Below are 20131 nucleotides of genomic sequence, written 5' to 3' on the forward strand. Positions count from 1 at the left end.
ACTACCATAAATATTTCATTTTTAATGCCATTATGAATAGAGTGTTTTTAAAAAGTTTTATTTTGTAAGTTTTGCTAAAATATAGAAATATTTATTTTTGTATACTTTTATTGAAAAACTTACTAAATTCATTCATTAGATATAATAGCTTTTTCATGGATTCTTTAGGGTTTTCTACATACATGATCATGTCGTCCGCAAGTAGGGAGAGTTTTGAATCTTCCTTTCCCATAGGCATGCATTTTATTCCTTTTTCTTGCCTTTTTTTAAACTGGCTAAGACCTCCAGTACAATGTTAAGTAAAAGTGATAATAGTGAACATCTTGCCACTTGTTCCTAATTAAGGTAGAAAAGAGTGAGCATTTTACACTGAATCTGATGTTATCCGTGGGATTTTTGTAGATTCCGTTAACATATTGAAGTTACCATCTTTTCTAGTTAGCTGAGATTTTTTTTTTTAATCTTGAAAAGGTTTTAAATTTTGTTAAATCCTTGTCTTGCATCTATTGAAACGCTCATATGTTTTTCTCCTTTATTCTGTTAATGTGGTGAAATATGTTGATTCACTTTCTGATGTTACATCAACTTTGTATTCTGGGCATAAAGACCACTTTGTCAAGATCCATTATTTTTTCTATTCATTGTTGAATTCAATTTGCTCATATTTTGTTACCCATTTTTGAATTTATTTCATGAGGGATATTGACCCATAGTTCTCTTTTCTTGTGATGTCTTTGCCTGTTTTTGGATTCAGGGTAATACTGGTCTTGAAGGGTGAGTTGGGAAATGTCCCTTCCTCTGTTTTCTGAAAGGGTTACTGTAGAATTGCGATGATTACTTCTTGATACAATTCACCAACGAATGCATCTAGGCCTGGGAGTCTTTGTGGGGAGGTCTTAAATTGTGGATTCAATTTCTTCAATTAATATAGTGCTGTTTAAAATTTCTGTTCTTCTTGGGTCAGATAGGTAATTTGCGTCTTTCAAGAAACTTGCCCATTTCATTTAGGTTGTCAAAAATTTTGGTGCAAAATTGTTTGGAATATTCTCTTACTAAACTTTTAGTGTCTGAAAGGTCTGTAGTGATGCAAATCTTACCTTAAACAGGTACTTTGATATTTACATCATTTTTCTTGGTCAGTCTGGCTAGAATTAATATAGCCACTACAACCTTTATATAATTACTGTTGACATGGCATATCTTTTTATTTTTAACATGTGTGTTTTTATATTGAAAGTCTGCTTTATACAGCATATAGTTTTTTCTTAATCCATTTGGAAAATTTTACTGTATAATTGGAATGTTTGATCCATTAACATTTAGTACAATTATTGGTATGGTTGGATTTGAGACTACCACTTTACTTTCTGTTTTCTATTTCTGTCCTCTGTATTTTGCTCCTGTCTTTATTCTTTCTGGCTTTTTTGCAGTTATCTGAATAACTTTTTAGAATTTTTTTGAGCTCTATTTCCCCTTACACTCTATACATACAAACTTTGTTTTCATTCCTTCATGGTTGCATAATAGTTATATCATAATCTTGGTTAGATCAAGTCAATATTCAACGTTTACATTATTATGACATGTGAATTTTAATCCTGGATGAGCAGTGTAGTAAACTATTTTTTAAAAACTATTTTCTTTTCTTCAATACTTCCTATTTTTATTGGAGTCAACAAATGTTTGCAACCTCTGTGCGTTTGTATGTGGATTGTCAATTGTGAGTTTACCTTAGCGTGATCTGGCTAGGTCATTTAGTTGAAGTCCCCTGAATTTGTAATCCTTACATCTTTCCTTTTGGGCTGGCCAGATTCCCTAGCATGCTCTGATGGCTAGCAGCACTCTTCAGGCTGATTTGGGCAGAATGTGTTAAACTTTAGTACCTAATCTGCACATATTTCCTCAATTCCAGATTACAGTAAAGCCTCTTGTCCTCAGTGGGGAATGCGGCATCTCTGTGCAGAGACCTTTTACTTTTCTCTTCGGAAGGAACACACTACTAGTCTTTCATTGGGGCATAGGAAGGACGGTGTTTGGTTATGCTGAGTGTGGTGGGGAATCTGGGGATGCGAATGTTTCTTAGACTTTTAACAAAATTTCTCTTATTTAATGCCACTTGACCTCCACTTCTGGAGGTTATTTGTGATAATTCCTGAGCCTTTCAGAGATTTATTTAGTAAATTGACTGATTCTTGTCTTTTTCCATCGCCAGCTTAGGATTCAGTATTCTGTGGTCTGCTCAAACACTTGCCGTTTATCTAATTGCTTTTCTATTTCCAAAAATTTGCTACTATAATCCTCTCTTTTGATTTTCCCTTCTTTAGAATTAGTGCCTTGAAAATCCTTTTTAAAAACTATCTTTTTAGTTTTGTTTCTAACCAGGAGAAAGCATGAGAGTGTGTGTGTTCATTGTGTCATATTTATGTGGAAGTCTCCATTATATATGTCAGATTATATATATTGTATACATCCCCAGTGATATGAATGGAATAGAGCATTGAGAAATACACACAGATACAGATGGTCATTTGATTTTTTACAAAGGTGGACAGGCAATTTAGAAGAAAAAGATAGAATTTTTAACAAATGGTACTGGAACAATTGGATATTCATATGTAAAAAAGAACTTCTATTCGTACCTCATACTATATATAAAAATTAACTTTAAGTGGACCATTGAACTAAATATAAAACCTAAAACTATAAAACTTCTAGATGAAAACATAGGAGAAAATCTTTGTGAATTTGAGTTAGGAAAAAATTTCTTAGAGACAACACCCAAAGCATAACCTATAAAAGAAAACAATTATCAACTGGACTTAACATAAAAAGCCTCCTCTTTGAAAGATACTTGTAAGAGAATGAGAAGACAAGCAATAGACTGGGAGAAAAATATTTGCAAATCACAAATCTGATAAGACTTGTAGCCAAAATATATAAAGAACTCTCAAATAGTATTTTTATCTGTAAGAGAACTCTAAATAATGATTAAAAATAAGACAATTATAAAATGGGCAAAGGATCTGAATAGACACTTCACTAAAGAAGAATTTGAGTGGTAAATAAAACAGGAAAAGAATCTCATCAGGGAAATGCAACTTACAACCATAGTGAGATACTACTACATGCCCACTGGAATGTCTAAAACTAAAAAGATTGATCACACCAGGTGTTGGTGAGGATACAGAGCCACTGAAAATCTCATACACTACTGGTGGGATCTAAAATGGTACAGTCACTTTGGAAAAAGAGTTTGGCAGTTTCTTAACTACTAAACGAACTCTTATCCTTTGCCCCACCTAATCTATTCCTAGTTATTTACCCAAGAAAAGGGGAACCCTGTGTACAAGAATGCTTATCACAGCTTAATTATTTATTTTTAATTTTAGAATATTTTTATTACCCCAGAAAGAAACCCCATACCCCTTTGCCATCACCCCAAAGCCCCCATCTCCCCATCCCTCGGCAACCTCTAATCTACCTTCTGTCTTTATGGATTTGCCTGTTCTGAAGATTTGATATAAATGGAATCATATGATATGTGGCCTTCTATGACTGACGTCTTTATTTACTTTTAAAATTTATTTTCAATTATTTTATTGAAATAATAAAGGCTTATAACATTGTGTAATTTCCGGTATACATTATTATTTATCAATTTCTGTATAGATTGCATCATGCCCACCACTGGGAGTCTAACTTTTTTCCATCACCATATAAATGTGCCCCTTTACTCTTTTTGCCCACCCCCCAACCTCCTTCTCCTCTGGTAACCACTGTTCTCTTCTCTTGTCCATGTGCTCATTTATCTTCCACATATGAGTGAAATTATGCAGTATTTGTGTTTATCACTGCTTAATTTATAATAATAAAAAACTGCTAATGACCCTAATGTCCATAAACAGATGAATGGAGAAATAAATTTACTACTTAGTAATAAAAAGGAATGAATTATCGATACATGTCACAACACGGATTAATCTAAAGATATTTATGCTGAGTTAAAGAAACCTTACTAAAAAAGAGTATATATTGCACAATTCTATTTATATAAAATTCTGGAAAATTAAAACTAATCTAGAATGACAGGAAGAAGATCAGCGGTCGACGAGATGGGAGGTGGGGAGGGTCAGGAGAGAGGAATTACATGGGGGCAAGGGGATCTTCTTTGGGTGATGGATATGTTCATTGCCTTGATTGTGGTGATGGTTCACAGACACATACATATCCCATACTTATAAATTTGTACTCTTTAAACAAGTGCAGTTTATTGTATGCCAATTATGCTTTAACAAAGACCTTTTTTTTTTAAAGACAGAACACGACCTCTACCAGCAGCAACAACAAACAGAACTCAGTGGATGAGGACTTTTCTGAGAGGCGTATTCAATGTCTGTTTTCTAAAAGACTTACATTATTGTACAATCAGGTTAGCTTTCTTCTCTATTTTATTTTCATTTATTAACTTTCCCCTAATCAGTCCTTTTAGAGTATATTCTTTTTGTTGTTAATTTTAAGCTGCTTTGTTTATTTGACCTCAGATATGTATTTCTTGTCTTCAAGGAAAATGTCTCATAGCTTGTGGTACATAGACGGCACCCAATAAATATTCCGTTATTTATAACACTTCTACAGCTGTGACAGGTAAGATTTCAGTGAAAGAACAACATTCTTAATAAATGGTGGCCCAATATTTCAAAAAGTGTTCAGTTGTTTGGAATATTTTCTTTCTTTTTTTCCCCTTCATTTTGGAACTTGCCTCATTATTTTTTGCTGAAATATTTTAAGGTAAATTACAAACATTATGATATTCCATTCTTACATGTCCCAGTAAGCATTTTTGAAAAACAAGAGTGTTTTCCAACATACCCAACATAATACCATCACACTTAGCAAAATTGATAAAATTTCCTTAATAGCATTGACTACTCACTCCATTTTCAAATATCTCCAATTGTCCCAAAGTGTTGTTGTTGTTTTTTTGTTTGTTTGTTTACACTGGCTTGTTTAAACTAAAATTCACTCCAGGACCAGTGAATTTAGAGCTTTCTGTAACATAGCATCTGTTTGACATGGGTGTGCTAGGGGCGTGGTGGGGACAATTTGTCTCTCTATTGAAGTGATTCTCAATTTCATAAGATACTATTGTGTACATAAATTTGTTGAGATTTGCCTACACAGGGTAAAAACTATAATAGTCTCTAGTTCTTTTTGAATTTTTTAAGGTTTTCCCTGATCTTAGAGAATTCTGTTGTTAATATTTTGAAATCTCTGGATGTCCATGGGCCACACAGAACAATTACAGAAGTGTGATGGTCATTATTCCCAGGGAGTCATCTTGACATTGTAGAATTTGAAATATTTGAACAGCTAGTAAGAGGATTTGCTTCGGCCACTAGGTGGTACTTGAAATCCAGAATACCTGAATTTGACGCTTGAATGGAACCATTCGACAATGAAAACGGGCTAGCGATTTAAAGGGTTTGTGGTTGAAGAAAGGAGAGAAGCCTGACTGCAATGGGTGTTGCAAGGGCTGCAGAATAGTGAGTGTTGTGTTCCAACTGGAAAAAATATGCCTAATATCTTCTTATGCCTCTTGGTCTGATATGAAGGGAATGAATTAAGACCATTCCCTTGATCTGAAGGGAATGGATTAGGAACACACTTTTGACTAACCCGAAAATTTATCCTTACTTTCTGAGATATTTCAATTTTATTGCTCCAAAAATTTTATAGTTATCTGTAACTATTGTTTTATATCTAAAATAATCAAGAGTAACAGGTATTCTGCTGAGCCTTTACTTACATACCTAGTTTTCTCTCAATAGATGGGCTTTCAAAATAACATTTTTACACCAAAATTATTTTGATAGAAAAAAATTTTTTCTTCAGTTTTCAGAACATCTGAAGCTGTGTGAGGGGTCCTTCGGGAACTCAAGCTTTCCTCATTCGGTAACTGGCTGTAAGTTTGCCTGGGGTGTCCCATCAAAGCATGAAGTATATCTCTGGTTTAGATTTTAAAGCCTTGGGAAACTCTCAGAGAAAAATTCCTCCAACTGAGTTATCACAGGTTTTGCTTTCTGGGCTAGAAGACACCAATCGTGCTGTGTGAATAAAGTCTCAGTTCAGGTTTGGAAGCTTGTTGGCAAAGTGCATCCTTTCTGACAGTATAGGCTTTATTACCATCACTTGGCCCCGTCATGGAATGATTCCAGATCATTGTAAGGAGTGCTGACATCTTGACATGAGATTGAATATTGTATTCGTTTCCTATTGCTGCTGTTACAAATTGTGACAAATTAGTAGCTTTAAACAACACATATTTACCATCTTACACTTCTGAAGGTTATATGTCCGGAATGGGTCTCACTGGGCTAAAAGCAAGGTATCAGCAGGGCTGCGTTCCCTTTGGCAGTTCTAGGGGACAATCTCCCCTTGTCTTTTCCAGCTTCTAGAGGATTGACTTCTTTGCCTCATGGCCCCTTTCTCCATCTTCAAAACTAGCCATGTAGCACTGCCAAATCTTTCTCTGACACTGACTCTCCCTACCCCTTCCTTCCACGTTTCAATGATCCTTGTTATTACATTGGACCCACCCAGATAACCCAAGATAATCTCTTTATTTTAAGGTCCACTGATTTGCTACCCTAATTCCATCTACAGCTTTGACTCTCCCTTGCCAGGTAACATAGCATATTCATGGGTTCTGGGGTTCGGAATGTGGACATCTCTAGGGGCCCGTTATTCTGCCTACCATAAATATTATTAAGACACTTTGTTTTTCCTACCTTTAGAACTGGCTTAAAATTGTACCTATAACATATTTGCTTTTACTGTTGTAAATTTTTTATTGTTGAAGGGAGAGAAGAGAAATATTTCGCGGAGATCAACTTGAGTTTAGATATATAGAGGATGAAGCATGAAGGCATCTGGCATGTCATTTGTTGATTGACAGGTCTAGTTTCTTCGTATTTATCTTTAACTAAAGTCCAAAGTACTAGGATATTTAGACCAACCAGCCTACCATCATGGACCTATACATAATTTTCTCTTTAACTCCTACCAGAAACAGAGTCAATCTGAGTCAATCACCCAAGACTCTTTGAGCTTAACTTCAAAAAAAATCACTTTAAGTTTTTCAGTCCTTACTGGAGACCTGTTCGGATGATCTCTAAGGTCAATTTGCTGAAACCACATTCACTAACTGTGAATTAACCATTTATTTCTCATTAAAAACATATGATTTTTCTCTTTTATCTTGTGTACTACTGACCTCTGGCAATTTGCATCAACAAAAGACTGGAAGTATCAGGCAGATATGGGCAGCCCTATACACACAGATGTGCATGTGCACACATGCGCACATGCACACACACACACACACATCTCATCTGGAGAAAATGCTCATTTTGGCATGCTATAGAATGCTGCATCGAGGCCACAGCGGCTACCTCTTCTATTATAGGTCCACTTATCATGGTATTATTTAACTACCAAAAAATAACAAAAGCAAATAAAACTTCAGATTCATTTTGATTTTATAAAATGATCTGAAGCACATTGCAGCAAATAGACAGAACAATGACGTTTATTTCAAATACTTTACTCTTTTAATAGCTCTGCACAAAAAAAGGAGAAGGAGAGCAAGAGTCAAATGGCACACTTAAAGCTACTTAATTTACATCGTTAGTGTTTAAGAAAAAATGATTTGTGAGCCAATATTAATTATCACCCTAGACACTTTTATGCTTTTATGTAATGTTGTACAATTTTTGCCAAACTGAAAAATAGAAGTCCAAATGTGCATTTCATAAAATATAAGATGCATTCTTAGTATACTTGGGTCTCAGGAACCCTGTGGAATGAGAAGGAACAGTAATGTATATAGCAAATTGCAACTCTAATTGGGTCCTTCAATCTTAACCTAATAAATCCATTTTGTGAGACAATTTATGGATTAAAAGCAGATTCTCTTAAAAGGAATATTATATTTCTGAATTTATATCAACCTTCTGAAAGAGATATTTACATGTTTTGTTACTGTCTTGTTCGCCTATTTTCTTCAAGGTCATTTATCATTTTCTTATTGATTTGCAAACATTCTTTATATGTTATGGATATTACTCCTTTTAAGGTATATAATGCATTTACAAATTTTACTCTACTTTGATTATCTTTTTTTTTGGCAGGGTGAGGAAGATTGGCCCTGAGTTAACATCTGTTGACAAATCTTCCTATTTTTGCTTGAGGAAGCTTGTCACTGAGCTAACATCTGTGCCAGTTTTCTTCTACTTTGTATGTCGGACGCTGCCAAGCATGACTTGATGAGCAGTGTGTAGGTCTGCACCCGGGATCCGAACCCATGAACCCCAGGCCATTGAAGCGGAGTGCGTGAACTTAACCACTACACCACCAGGCTGGCTCCTAATTCTCTCTTTTTTTGTTGTTTTTGAGGAAGATTAGCCCTGAGCTAACATCTGCTGCCAACCCTCCTCTTTTTGTTGAGGAAGATTGGCCCTGAGCTAACATCTGTGCCCATCTTCCTCTATTTTATATGTGGGATGCCTGCCACAGCATGGCTTGGTAAGCAGTACGTAGGTACATATCCGTGATCCGAACCAGCGAAACCAGTGGACCGCCAAAGCAGAGCACTCTAAGTTAACCGCTACACCACTGGGCCGGCCCCTCTAATTGTCTTTTAATCTTACACTGGCTTGCACCTTCTCCTGCACGCATTTTGTTATGAAGATGTTATGCATTTTATATAGTCAAATCTGTCACTCATCATTTTTAGCAATTCTTTTCTCTCCTCAGTATTAGCTTTATTTCTTTTGAGGTCATTTATTCTTATTGCTCATTTAAGTTCTCCTCTTTGAAATTGTTTATTTTCCTGAAACTATCTGGTGATATATATTTAGGCGTAAAGGTAGCTTAGTAAAGGCAGCTAATACGGGATTCCTCTGCATCAGTGTATGTCTGTTTTGCCAACAGGCTTTTTTCTTGAATTGGAGGGATCAATGTAGACTTCGTGTGTGTATGAGTGTGTGTGTGCTCAGAGAGTGTCGACTAGCAGACTTTATTTGACACTGAGTTGATGAAAAGCAAGCAAGCTCATTTTACATCTTCTTATCTCTTACCCAATTGTTAAAATAAATTACTTTTGGAGCAGAATATTTTGAAGGCTAAACACCACAATGTTAACAGAGAAAGGCGGTTTTTTTTCCTTCTTATTGTTTATCTGTGTGTCTGATTTTTCTAGCATGAAATGTTAATTTGGCTTCCTTCTCCTAAACAAAGATCAGCAAAAGAATCTTGCCTTGACTCCCTCAGTCTTTATAAGAGGGAATTAGTAATCCTATTTCTTGCCTGGATTTGGCCTGTCTAAAAGTTTGGAAAGATAACCTTTTAAGTAGATTTCAGAGAATATTTCTAAGAAATGAAAGCCATTTAAAGATCATTTATAAGTAAGATATTAAAAGCAATTTGTACTACTGTGGATCACAGTGGGAGGTGCAGTAACAAATGTTGATGGGTGATTTTTTTTCAACTGACCACAACTGAAAAACAACATTTCATTACCCATCCTAGCCTACTCAAAGGGAAAACTTTTGCACGGTCACAGAGGGCTTTGAAAATGAGAAGATTATGTGCTTCCTGTGCCCAGCCAAGATTGCACAAAGGCTATCTGACAGGAAAGAGTTGACACAAATGAACAGAAAAACAAAAAGACTTAAGAACCTATTGAAGGAGGCAGGCGATATTACTTCCAGGATGTAATAATGTTATCTGTAAAAGTCAGAAATATGAATTCTCTCAATCCAGGCTGCTCTTTCAATATGGGCTGCTTCCTGAGTGGTGAGGAGGATATAAGAAGGTGGGTAGCGGGGAGGATGTTCTGCCAAGTGTGTGACCAATACATTTTGTGAACAAAGCAGCGTTGCATATTTGAATGTTTTGTTTTCAATCTCCCAAAAATTGACGCAAAAGAGGCAGCCGGAGAGGCAGTTTGCATAAGGGTGAAGGTCTTTACTTTAAGGCTCACGCAGACCTGTGTTGATGCTAGTTCATTCCTTACTAGTCATGTGACAATAGGCACATTATCAATTCCCTAAATTGCGATTTTCCAATTTGAAAAACAGAGGTATTAATTTCTTCTTTACAGTGTTCTTGTAAAGATTAAATGAAGTAATGAATATGAAATGCGTTTTTCATATGGTAGGCACACATTAAGAGGTACTGGAGCGGAGAAATGAGCTGAGACCAAGTGGGACGCTGGATGGACTAGTGTCAGTCTGGTGGAGCCACCGGTTAGTTCATATTCCTCATCTTGATATGTCAGCAGCACTTGACACTCCCTTCTTCTCGACAAACTTAGTTCACTCCGGTTACTGGTAAACATAATAAGCTATACACAGTACTCATTCTTTTTTTTTCCAAGTAATTTTATTGGGATTACAATGGTTTATGACATTGTGTAATTTTGGGTGTACATTATTGTTTATCAATTCCTGAGTATACTTCATTGTGCTCACCCCTAGTAGTCCAATTTTCATCCATCATCATAAATATGTGCCCCTTTATCCCTTTCGCCCACTCCCCCAAATAGCCACTAATCTGTCCTCTTTATTTATGTAATTGTTATCTTCTACGTATGAGTGAAATCATGCAGCATTTGTCTTTCTCTGTCTGGCTTATTTCGCTTAATATCATACCCTCGAGGTCTGTCCATGTTCTTGCAAACAGTATGATTTTGTCTTTTTTTATGGTGCCATACACAAAAATTAACTCTAAATGGATTAAAGATTTGAATGCAAGACCTGAAACCATAAAACCCCTGGGAGAAAATCTAGGCAGTACACTCCTTGACACTGGTCTTAGCCACATCTTTCCAAATACCATATCTAATCAGGTAAGGGAAACAAAGAAAGCATTAACAAGTGGGGCTACATCAGACTAAAAATCTTCTGCAAAGCAAAGGAAACCGTGAACAAAACGGAAAGACAACTCACCAACTGGGAGAAAATATTTGTAAATCATTTATCAGACAAGGGGTTGATCTCTAAAGTATATAAAGAGCTCATACAACTCAACAACAAAAAAACACACACAAGGGGGCTGGCCCCGTGGCCGAGTGGTTAAGTTCGCGCGCTCTGCTGCAGGTGGCCCAGTGTTTCGTTGGTTCAAATCTTGGGCGCGGACATGGCACTGCTTGTCAAACCACGCTGAGGCAGCGTCCCACATGCCACAACTAGAAGGACCCACAACGAAGAATATACAACTATGTACTGGGGGGCTTTGGGGAGAAAAAGGAAAAAAATAAAATCTTCAAAAAAAAAAAACAACACAAAAAAACCACACATAATACTCATTCTTAACCCTAACTTTAACCCTAACCCTATGTTGTGATACTAGTTTAATCATCATCAACAAATATTTATATGGCCTTCACAAATTCCAAAATTCTTCCAGGTATTGTCACTGAAAGAGTTTTGGATGGGCCTTAATTACTATAAATTCAAGGTTCTTGTGTCCAGAAACTGTAAAATGAGGTAAACAGCACTCTTTAGGAGATGTCTTGATTAACTTTATTACTGTCTTGGGGTATTTTATTTAGCAACAATTGTTTAGTAATTTGCAATCATTCATTCCATAATTGTATACCAAGGACATGGCATGCGTTTTGTGCTGTGCATTGAGAACTCCAGATTGAACAAGGCCCCCTTGAGGGGCTCATAGATTATTGCAGACAAACAAATAATTGGAACATGACGTGGTGTGACCACCAACAAAAATATGTACAAGGTGCAGAGGTGGCACAAAGAAGGGTCACGAAAACTTTCAGAGATGTGGAGACAACTGAACTTGATTTTGAAGAAAAATTAGGAGCTCAATAGAGGACCAGTTAGGTGGATGGGATGGTGGAGTGTAATATAATTCGTGAAGAGGGATTTATACGTGCAAAGATATAGGTTATGAAGGTAACAAGTTGGGTAGAGGCACCTACACTAACTTGTCAGGAACATAGTGATTCCATAAAATGCCCTGGGAGAGGTAAGCAGGGACCAGTTCGTAATGAACTGAACACTGTGCTAAAGAAATTTGATCTTTTGAAGGACTTCGGTTATAGAACTGAGCAGTACTGGATGAGTAAGACTTAATGGGAAACTCTGAAATAATATCAGTTTATCTAGCCAAACCTAAGAGCAATCTTACTCCTAGATGATTTTCTGAAAGTTTCATACATTAAAAAGATTAATAGTGGTGGGGTGGGCCCCGTAGCAGAGTGGTTAAGTCTTCGTGCTCTGCTTTGGTGGCCCAAGGTTCCGCCAGTTCGAATCCTGGGCGCGGACATGGCACCGCTCATCAAGCCATGCAGAGGTGGCGTCCCACATGCCACAACTGGAAGGACCCACAACTGAAAAATACACAACTATGTCCCGGGGGGCTTTGGGAGACAAAAAGAAAAAAAAAATCTTAAAAAAAAAACGATTAATACTAGATATTGTCATGTGTCTACCTTGATTAGTTAATGATTTAATTACTTTTCCAAACAGATTACTTTTGTGAATGAAAGGTGGCACTAGCTGGATGGGACATTGGAAAAATGGGAATAAACTAGGACCATCCCACGCAAAACAGGACATATGATCGATCAACCTTGACCAAAATGGGCTGATGGACCAGGTGGAGAAGTCATTGTTCCTACTCTCTGGGAGCTCACATTCTGAGGAAGGAAGAGTAGGTGTGATGTGATGGAACATTCTGTGACCGTGAACTCCATATGTGGGAATGAAGGTGGGAGTGGCCTTGGATTTCCTTCTCGTGCATGTGGATTAAAATGAGAGCTCAGAATATTGAGAGCATCCAGAACTCTGTCTCATCTTGAAAGACTCTCTGTGACACAGACCACTGGACAAAGAAATCTTGCTGCCCATTTCTCTTGGGGAGTCTGTAAATATGAAGCTGTTTCTGGTTCTCACTATTCTGCTGTTTGAGGTACCCAAAGGTAACTTGCCCAAATGTACCATGAAGTCCTAGGAGATATTACTGTCCATAGACGTGCGGTCAGGGCCTTCAAGATTGTTGATATCTTGCCAATATCATCAAAAGTACCCACTCTCCTGGGTGCCTGCCTTGAGTCTGTGTCTTAGAATAGAGCATTCAGGGAGGTAAGACAAGATCAGGCTGTACTCTCAGAAGTCCTCCTCAAAGGTAGGAGTGAATCCATCATCTAGAATTATCTTGCTAATGTCGAACATAGTTTTTGCCCAGGAACTTGGTCATCTCTTTTTCCTTTCAAATTCATTTCCAGCCTATCCTACAACAGTAATGAGAACAGCACAAGTTTTGGAGTCATGTAGATGTGAGGTTAAAAGTATGTCTTCATCATTGACTAGTTGTATGAATTGAGCTAATTATTCCCTTCGAATCTAAGTTTTCTCATCTGTCAAGTGAGTATCCTGACTCAATTTCATAATGATGGTATTTCATGGGAGGATTACATGAACTTATAAATGTGAAGCACCAAATTCATGGTAGGAACCCTGTCAGTGAGAATTCCCTTCTCTTTTGCAGCTGTAGCAAGATACATTGTCTTTTTGTGGCCCTGAAAATACCTTTCTAACCTTCAGAGATGCTCCCTGGTTCTGGGATTTAGGATAGGAAGAATCTTATCTTTGTTCTCCATCTTTATTCCATGAGGTTGTCCAAATTTGTATACGGGGCAAATAAAGAATTGAAAACAGGAGATCTCAGACCTCAGTGCAATACTCCAAATAGGTGACAATTTGGACCTCGAGGGAGACTACCTGGAACTGAGTTTGATCCCTGGGCAATGCATTTATCTGAGATCAAAAGGAGGATGGAAAGAGGGAGAGAGAGAGAGACAGAGAGAGGAGAGCCAGGTTACGGAGAAGTCGTAGGGGCTGAAATAAGAGAAGGCGTTCTCAGCAGCATTTATTGCTGAGACCTATGAGGTCTTGGCGAAGGGAGATTCCTGCTGCCCAGTCAGTGAGTGTGAAACCCAGTTACACTGTTAACTTAAAAAGTCCTGTCTGTGATGCTCTTTTAAAAGTTAATTTGGCCCTGAATTATGCCATGGTGACAGGTTGGTACTCTCTGGGGACGCTGGACTGGAGTAGGGCCGAGGGAGTGCTGACTTTGGCACATGGAAGACAGAGTCAGCTTTGCCAGCGTCCTAGGGGCGGGGCATAGCTCCAGTCAATAATCATGAATTGAGCTCTCTCTTCTTTTTTGTCATAAAATTTATAATGTTCTCAGAGCAAATTGGATATTGGCTTGGAGGCAGGGGTTTTGGATGTCTTTAATTTGGGATGACTTTCAAGGAGGAATCTCTGAGTTTTCTCTTATCAGCGTAAGGTTTACTTTGGACCACTAGAGACCATAGCTTGTAGGGAACCACACACCTCTTACGCTCTGCCTCGGGAACTAATCTGGGTCCAATGTTGTTTCCTGTGCACAGATACGGCCAGACCTAGAAAATGCTTTAGTAATATAACAGGCTACTGCCGGAAGAAATGCCAAATGGGGGAAATATTTGAAACAGGATGTGTAAATGGGAAATTATGCTGTGTTAATGAAGGCGAAAACAAAAAATACCTGAAACCTGAAAAGTTACCTGTATCTTCAGTGAAGTCTAATGAGAACAAGGACTATATCATTTTACCCACCATGACAATTTTCACAGTCGAGCCATAAATCAAGCACTTGCTCCAGAGGTGTCTACTCTTCCTACAACGAAAGTGCCACCTAATCCAACAGGCTGGGGCAACAGATTTATCTACTGCTTTCTGTGAACTTGATTCTCCACATAATAAAGTTCTATGCTTTTCCCTGTGTTTATTTATTAATATATTAACTCATTTTTTTGAGCATTTCAAAAATTAATGAATGGTTATCATGTTCCAGGCATTATACCTGTAAGATGGGTGATATAGAGAAGTGAACACATTGGTAGAGATGGAAGTTAGCCCCTCCATTTTCTATGAAAGGTAGTATCTCATAGCATTTCAGATATTCATCCTTTTTCTTAATGAAGTTTCTCATGTCTGAGCAGATCTGAATATCCCAACTTTGTGAGTGTGCAAATGAATATAGAGGGTTTGCTAAGAACCAGGGAGTCAAAATATTTGAACACTTTTGTAACATTTATTGGGGCAAGTCTAATGGGCAGTGATGGCAGCTAGTGATAATTCCAATATATCATTTGAAGCTCATTTAATGTGCATGCTTTGTTTCCTTTTTTAATAGCAATTTGAACATCCAGTTGACACAATTTTTAGACAAATATTACTGTTAGGATCTTTGAAAGCATTACATATTCTGTTTGTTTCAATAGTGTGAAATTTACAAACTTTTGGCTATAAGATGAATAAGGTCTGAGGGTCTAGTGTAAACTATAGTGACGTTAGTTGTCAACACTGTATCGCATAATTGAAATTTACTAAGAGAGTAGAAATTAAATGTTCTCACCAAAAAAAAAAAAGAAAAGAAAAAGATAAATACGTGAGGTGCTGGGTGTGCAAATTTACCAGGTGGGGGGAGTTTTTTTCACAATGTATATATATATCAAATCACCACAATGTGCACTTTAAATATTTTACAATTTTTGTCAATTATACCTCAATAAAACTGAAATTAAAAAAATAGTGTGAAATTTAAAGCCTTATAAATGAGGAGAACATGTTTAAGAAGCTCCCCAGGAGCTAGATAAAGTTTCAGTAAGTCGTGATGGTAGAAAATGCTCTCCAGGTGAACAGAACAGCACGTTTTGTGGTGACATCCATTGATGTTGTTTGGTTAAAGTATTGGTCATAAACAACTTTCGTGGAGCTAACACTTGCTCATCTGGGATGAAAACATCAATGGGCCTTAATTCTCCACGCACAGCTCACCATCTTGTTTCCCTGGGAGGATGGAGAGGCAAATATTTAGGTGGGTATGTTAACGTGTTAAGAGCTTACAAGGACTTTCCTTCTGGTAGTCGTGGCTTTTGAGAATTCTGGAGAAGTGTATAGGAAACAAGGACTGGACTAGATTGTAGAATTTTAGAAATTTCTCGTTACTGACTTCAGCATGATGGAAGCTAATGCATGATTATTTCAACGTAATTCTCAGAGGGGTTTTGAAAAAAGCTCACGTAAGAAAGCTCACTCTTTAGTGCAACGCTTCACAACTTCACAAGCTCCTCTCTTCTTCAGTCTTCCATCACTGGATCACCAGAGGCATTTGTAGGGAGGGTCCATTTTGTCTGTATGACGTGAAGATGGGTCTTGCTTATTGTCTTTAATCTATATGTGTCCTCTACTCTACATGAGTCCATCAGTAAATTAGATACCGGAATCCATTTTGGCTTAGTATCAGATCAATCAGTGAAGAGCCTCCTGTATTGGGAGAGAGGGATATGATGAACTGAGCAGATAAATTAAGCCTTGAATTCGACTTTGACTAGATGTGTCTAATCTTTGCTTTGACTTTTTCATTATTATCCTTCTTGTGTTCTCCTCCATACTCATAGGAGAAGTGATGTGGTCAGTATTGTAGATGCAAGTTTGTTTGTCCACCTTATTTCTACAAACAAAATTAAATTGAAAGGCTATATTTTTATTATGCACCCTTTTGGTACAGGCAGTATTATTGGTACTTATTTTTCTTGGCTCTCTCTTAGGGCATTCTCCAAAATCTTATTCATAGAAAATTTTTTAATTGCTAGATTGTTCCAGGTATAGTTTTCTACTAAGTGCCAGCAATTGAGACCACCTGTCTCTCTGGGGGTCTTGGACAATGCTCATGAAACATGCCAGAGATATTCTTCATTTCCTTTCCACACTCACCCTTTCTTAGAAAACTTGCTGATAGCTCTTCTTAGGGAGCCATTCTACGGGTCCTGGGAAGAGATGAGGACCAGATAACCCTGTTATCTTGACTACAAGTAATTGGACCAGCATGAGTGACAAATGGATATGAAGAGGCTGAACCTACTTCTTTGGATAGCCAAGGTGGGTCCTGGTGCACTGATGAATAAGAAAAGGTGCAGGGAAAGAAAAAGAGAGAGAGAGAGAGAATTTTCAGTTCTTGGTTCTAGTCCCTTAGGCCTCATACAATTACTAACATTTCTTATAATAGGTACTCCTTTTCTGAAGTGAGTTTGAGTGGGCTTATGTTTTCTATGGCCTCATATTTAAGACATGACAAATTGTGTACAGGGTAATTTCTCAGGCACAGAGATACAAATAGAGGATTTGCTCCTTAGTAAAAAGTACTTAGTAAAGACCAAGATAATGACAATGGCAACAATTAAGATCCACTTCGACAATTGGTTTTAGAGATGACAAAGTACTTAAAATAAGCCATGATCAAAGCAAATTTATGATGACATTTTGCATTCATGGATAAGTTCTAATTTAGCCTCAATTACTCAGTGGCCCTTAGGAATATATAGATATTCATTACCCCAGTTTGGTACTGTTCAAACTTTGAACAAATAGCCAATTAATATTATTAGAAAACATGGAGAAACTAGTGGAAAATAATGATAAGGAATAATAATTCAGATATTACAATTAAATAACCCCTACCCAAATAGTGCATGTCAAATAAATATCAAAAGCCCAGATACCATAAAATAGTATTTCCTGAGTCTGAGAATCACGTCACATGATACTAAGGTACATCTGAAATTCCTACATTGTGTCAAAATGGAAGTATGAAAATGGTAGGATAGCAATTCTTTAGTACTCCTTGCTATTTTTTCAACCTGGTAAGAGTTTCAGGGCAATTATCTGTAACATCTACAAATTAAAATGAATTGTGGTGTGGGGCTGGCCCCGTGGCCGAGTGGTTAAGTTCGCACGCTCCGCTGCAGGCGGCCCAGTGTTTCGTTGGTTCGAATCCTGGGCGCGGACATGGCACTGCTCGTCAGACCACGCTGAGGCAGCGTCCCACATGCCACAACTAGAAGAACCCACAACGAAGAATACACAACTATGTACTGGGGGGCTTTGGGGAGAAAAAGGAAAAAATAAAATCTTAAAAAAAAAAAATGAATTGTGGTGTATAGCCAAATTAAAATATAGTTACCTTTTAAGTAGTAAAATAAAAATTTAGTAATGTATTTGTATTCTTTAGTTAAGAATGGTGGCATAATAAGCATTACCACGATGGGAAAGAAAAAAAAAGGAACATATTTCAAGTAACACAACTGATGGCTTGCACAAACACAGAGCACACAGCCCAGAGTTTGCATACAGCTTATCTTTATTTTTTAATTCTTTGTTTTAAAGAGTTAGAAGAGTACAGTAAGTCACTGGACATTATCAAATTTAAAAACTTTTATGCTTCAAAGCACACCATGAAGAAAGTGAAGAGACAATCCACAGAATGGGAGAAAATTTTTGCAAATCAGATGCCTGGTAAGGGACTTGTGTCTAGAATATATAAACAACTATTGCAACTCAATAATAAAAAGACAAATAACCCAGTTAAAAGATGGACAAAAGATGGCCTTCATCTTTATGTGGGTTAGGCCAGCAGCAGAGCTGGGAAGTTGAGACATTGCTGTCACTGTTAGTGATCACGTGGTATGGCAGACCTGGACCTTAAAGATGGCCGCAATGGCTGAAAATGGTGATAATGAAAAATGGCTGCTCTGGAGGCCAAAATCTGTCATCAAATTGAGCATTGTTTTGGTGACTTCAATTTCCTACGGGACAAAATTTTAAAGGAACAGATCAAAGTGGATGAAATCTGGGTTCCTTTGGAGACAATGATACAATTCAATAGGTTAAACCATCTAACAACAGACTTGAATGCAATAGCAGAGTGTTGAGCAAGCTAAGGCAGAACTCATGGAAATAAGTGAAGATAAAACTAGAATCAGAAGATGGGGAAGCAGCCCCTCCCTGAAGTGACTGAGGAGTCGAAAAATGATGTGAAAAATAGACTTGTTTATACTAAAAGCTTCCCAACTGTTGCAACCCTTGATGACATAAAAGAATCAGTAGAAGATAAAGGTCAAGAACTAAATAGTCAGATGAGAAGAATATTGTGCAAAACATTTAAGGGATCATCATTTGCTCTGTTTGATAGCATTGAATCTCCTAAGAAGTTTGTCGAGACCCGTAGGCAGACAGGGACCTTGCTTTTCAAGGAAGATTGATTGCTTCGAAAAAAAAAGAAGAAACTAAACAAAGTGGAAGCTAAATTATGAGCTAAACAAGAGCAAGAAGAAAAACCAAAGTTAGTAGAAAATGCTGAAATGGAAGCTCTAGAATAAAAGATTGGATGTTTGCTGAAATTTTCTGGGAACTTAGATGATCAAACCTGTCGAGAAGATTTGCACATCCTTTTCTCAGATTGTGGTGAAATAAAATGGATAGATTTTATCACAGGGGAAAAGGGGGAATAATTCTATTTAACGAAAAAGCTAAGGAAACATTGGAGAAAGTCAAGGATTCAAATAAAACGGTAACTCACAATTAAGGAACAGAGAAGTGACATGGGAAATTCTAGAAGGAGGTGGGGAGCAAGAAGTATTGAAAAAAATCTTAGAAAATCAGCAAGAATCCCTAAACAAATGGAAGGCAAAAGGTCACGGATTCAGAGGGGAAAAAAAGGGAAATAAAGCGCCCAGGATGGATGTGCTAAAGGAAAAGTACAGTTTCAGGGCAAGAAAATGAAATTTATGGTGATGATGGACATGATGAAAATGGTGCAGCTGGACCAGTAAAAAGAGCAAGAGAAGGAACAAAGAACCTGCATGAGAACAACGGAAAACGGGAAATGGTGCTGGAGACTAGTAGCTTAGTGAACAAATTGTTTATTCATTTTAATTAGATTTTAAGCTAGTTTTGTCTTCAGAGGGTTTTTTTTTTTTTGAGGAAGATTGGCCCTGAGCTAACATCTGTGCACATCTTCCTCTGTTTTATAGGTGGGACGCCTGCCACAGCGCGGCTTGATAAGTGGTGTATAGGTCCGCGCCCAGGATGTGAGCTAGTAAACCCCGGGCCTCCGAAGCAGAGCATGTGAACTTAACTGCCGTGTCTCTGGGCTGGCCCCTATTCACAGGCTTAAAAAAAAAGCCAAATTAGGTCCACTTCCATACCCATCTGTA

At 37.4% G+C, this 20131-nt stretch overlaps 1 protein-coding gene and 1 pseudogene across 1 annotated transcript; both read left to right on the forward strand.

The window, feature by feature from the left end:
- The first annotated feature begins 12844 nt into the window (after positions 1-12844).
- On the forward strand, positions 12845-14852 carry DEFB128 (defensin beta 128). The gene is made up of 2 exons (XM_014735232.3): positions 12845-13006; positions 14483-14852. Exons 1-2 carry the CDS (start codon positions 12958-12960, stop codon positions 14716-14718), a joined length of 285 nt encoding a protein of 94 aa, XP_014590718.1. The 5' UTR covers positions 12845-12957; the 3' UTR covers positions 14719-14852.
- Positions 14853-18632: 3780 nt separating this feature from the next.
- Positions 18633-19817, forward strand: LOC100068192 (lupus La protein pseudogene; annotated as a pseudogene).
- Positions 19818-20131: the final 314 nt, after the last annotated feature.

This window comes from Equus caballus, chromosome 22 (genome assembly GCF_041296265.1).
Source record: "Equus caballus isolate H_3958 breed thoroughbred chromosome 22, TB-T2T, whole genome shotgun sequence".
Classification (NCBI taxonomy): domain Eukaryota; kingdom Metazoa; phylum Chordata; class Mammalia; order Perissodactyla; family Equidae; genus Equus; species Equus caballus.